Source organism: Buceros rhinoceros, unplaced genomic scaffold, assembly GCF_000710305.1.
Source record: "Buceros rhinoceros silvestris isolate BGI_N320 unplaced genomic scaffold, ASM71030v1 scaffold38345, whole genome shotgun sequence".
Lineage (NCBI taxonomy): Eukaryota > Metazoa > Chordata > Aves > Bucerotiformes > Bucerotidae > Buceros > Buceros rhinoceros.
The window spans coordinates 1-2,273 of NW_010411787.1; the positions used below are offsets into that span (position 1 = coordinate 1).

Here is a 2,273-nt window from a genome sequence, read left to right on the forward strand (position 1 = left end):
GCCGGTTGCGGGCAGGGGTATTGGCCCGCGCTGTGGGAGGATGCTTGCTGCCTTGGCTGGGCGGAGGGTCATGCTGCGGGCGTGTTCCTCTTAGTCCACGTTCAGGCATCCTCTCTTCTGGCGTATTTTTCTTGCGGGGGCCTGTGTTTCAGTGCCACAGGACGGCTTGGGAGCGTGTATTTGCCCAGTGCTTTTCCTCATGAGAACAGAGACAGGGTATATGGTTACTTCTAATATTTTCAATCCTTTCTGATCGCACTTTGTGTAGACATACTTTGGCAATGTTCATACTTAAGGTATGTTTCATGATTTCATTCTCTAATTTCTTTCTTAAACATAATTTTGATTGGCTACTCCTGCATTTCGTTTTTGTAAAGCGCTCTCAGCCCCTGGAACTTCGCGACCCAGCGTGTTGCCTCCTTGTTTCCCAGGCCCTTTGGGGATGCACGATGATTTGCTGCACCCTTGTTCTGAGGTCGAGTGGAGACTCTGGAGCTTCTGAAGTCAGGCTTTAGGGCCAGATAAAGACAAGGAGGATAAAGGGAGATAAATCAGCAAGAGGTCCCTTTTGGGGAATCAGGAACAAGTTTTACATGTTTGTTCCTGTGTGTTACTGGGCTTTTTGCATATTTGGAGCACTCCTTCCAAGCAGTAGTATAGGGGTGAGCTTCTTGTTTCTTTTGTATTTGAGTGTTTAGTTGAGGAGTGAAGTGCTTTGCATCTTTTTGTACTTCAACTCTCTTCAATAATCACATAATTAAAACCATTTCTTCTGCTGTCATCTTGCAGGTATTAAGATAACACTGTGTTGCTCTTAAAATATTTGATGAATGATACTGTGCAGTGCTTGGAAAACTAATTTTTCTAACAGCCTCAAAACCAGTCTGCATAGTACCACTTTTTTTTGGTATTTTTTTTCTGTGTAATCGGTCAGGTTGTGTGCACCTTCATTATTGATGCATTTCTCACTTATCTCCTAGGTTTACAAAAGATACTGCCAGGTTCAAGGATGAATTAGATATTATGAAGTTCATTTGCAAAGATTTTTGGACAACTGTATTCAAAAAACAAATAGATAACCTAAGGACTAATCATCAGGTACTGATGCTGTAGAATAAGATTTAATGTACAAAATCAGTGATGGTTTTGAGTTACTAGTGGATTTTTTCTGGGTCTAGAATTAATAACCTGATATGAAACCCCAAATGTTATTTGTTTGGTTTGTTTCAAAAGTAGGTTTTTAAGATTCATGTCGGTGAGTAGCTTCAGAATACAATTTAATAATTGCTCGTCAAGTCTTTATTGCCACCCTGGTTGAAAAGACTAAATGCTATGAATTTCATATGGGCTGTTGCAGAGTTACAGACTGACAGGACAGTAAAGGTTACGATGGATTAACATTTAAACAGGAGCTTTTTTATGTACCGCCCAATAAATTTTAGGGAAGGACTAGAATGAGAAAGTGATAGTCTTAACGTCTATTGAAATAGATGTCACTGAGCTGCCTATCCAGTAATAACTTTAATCGATAACAATTACCTTGTTTTGATATTTCGTGTAAGTAAATAATAGTTTAAACTTACATACACCTTAATTTAAAATTTCATTTTGCAACCTCAGAACATTTATATTGTCTCTACAAATCAAATCCCTTCACATAAAATGTTGATTACATATTACTGCATATTCAACTAAAAACCTTTCTTACTTTTTCCAAACAGGGTATTTACGTCCTTCAGGACAATAAGTTTCGTCTCTTGACACAAATGTCTGCAGGAAAGCAGTATTTAGAGCACGCGCCAAAGGTACCCTTCATTTTTGTCCGAATTTGATTTGAATTATCTTGATCTATTCGTAATAACTTTAAATATTGTAATTGAACGGATACAAACTATTCCAAAGGGCAGCTAACTTTTCATCTCCAAAACGTGTGCTTTTTAATACGTACCTTGTTTCAGAACATCTATAGCTCAAGGGGTCGTAGTTGTCATGAAACTTGCTGTTGTCATGTTTGAGTTACTGGATGGCAGGAGCTGATATGCCACTATCACACAATTTCTTTCTCTTTGTGCTTTCAGAAGCTGTTTTAAAATTTCTGAGAAGTATTTGGCAGGTAGTTTCTCCTTCATTGACTTTAATACCAGTTGCTAATTTCAGCCAAGTCTTGGGAATAATTGCTTTAAAGTTATTAAGTTCCTAGATGTGTAGTGGAAGTAGAAACAAGCGACTCAAGGTGGTGCCTTTAACAAGAGAAATCTGTACTGTGAGCTCTG

General features: G+C 38.5%; 1 protein-coding gene across 1 annotated transcript in view; it reads left to right on the forward strand.

Annotated features, from left to right (window-relative positions):
* Positions 1–980: 980 nt before the first annotated feature.
* Positions 981–2,273, forward strand: part of TRAPPC6B (trafficking protein particle complex 6B) — a gene marked incomplete at its 5' end in the record, with an annotated part of 2,471 nt that continues 1,178 nt past the window's right edge. Inside the window, 2 exons of the mRNA XM_010136129.1 lie at positions 981–1,098; positions 1,722–1,805. Of these exons, the coding sequence (XP_010134431.1) occupies positions 981–1,098; positions 1,722–1,805 (202 nt within the window). The remainder of the gene's footprint in view (positions 1,099–1,721; positions 1,806–2,273) is intronic.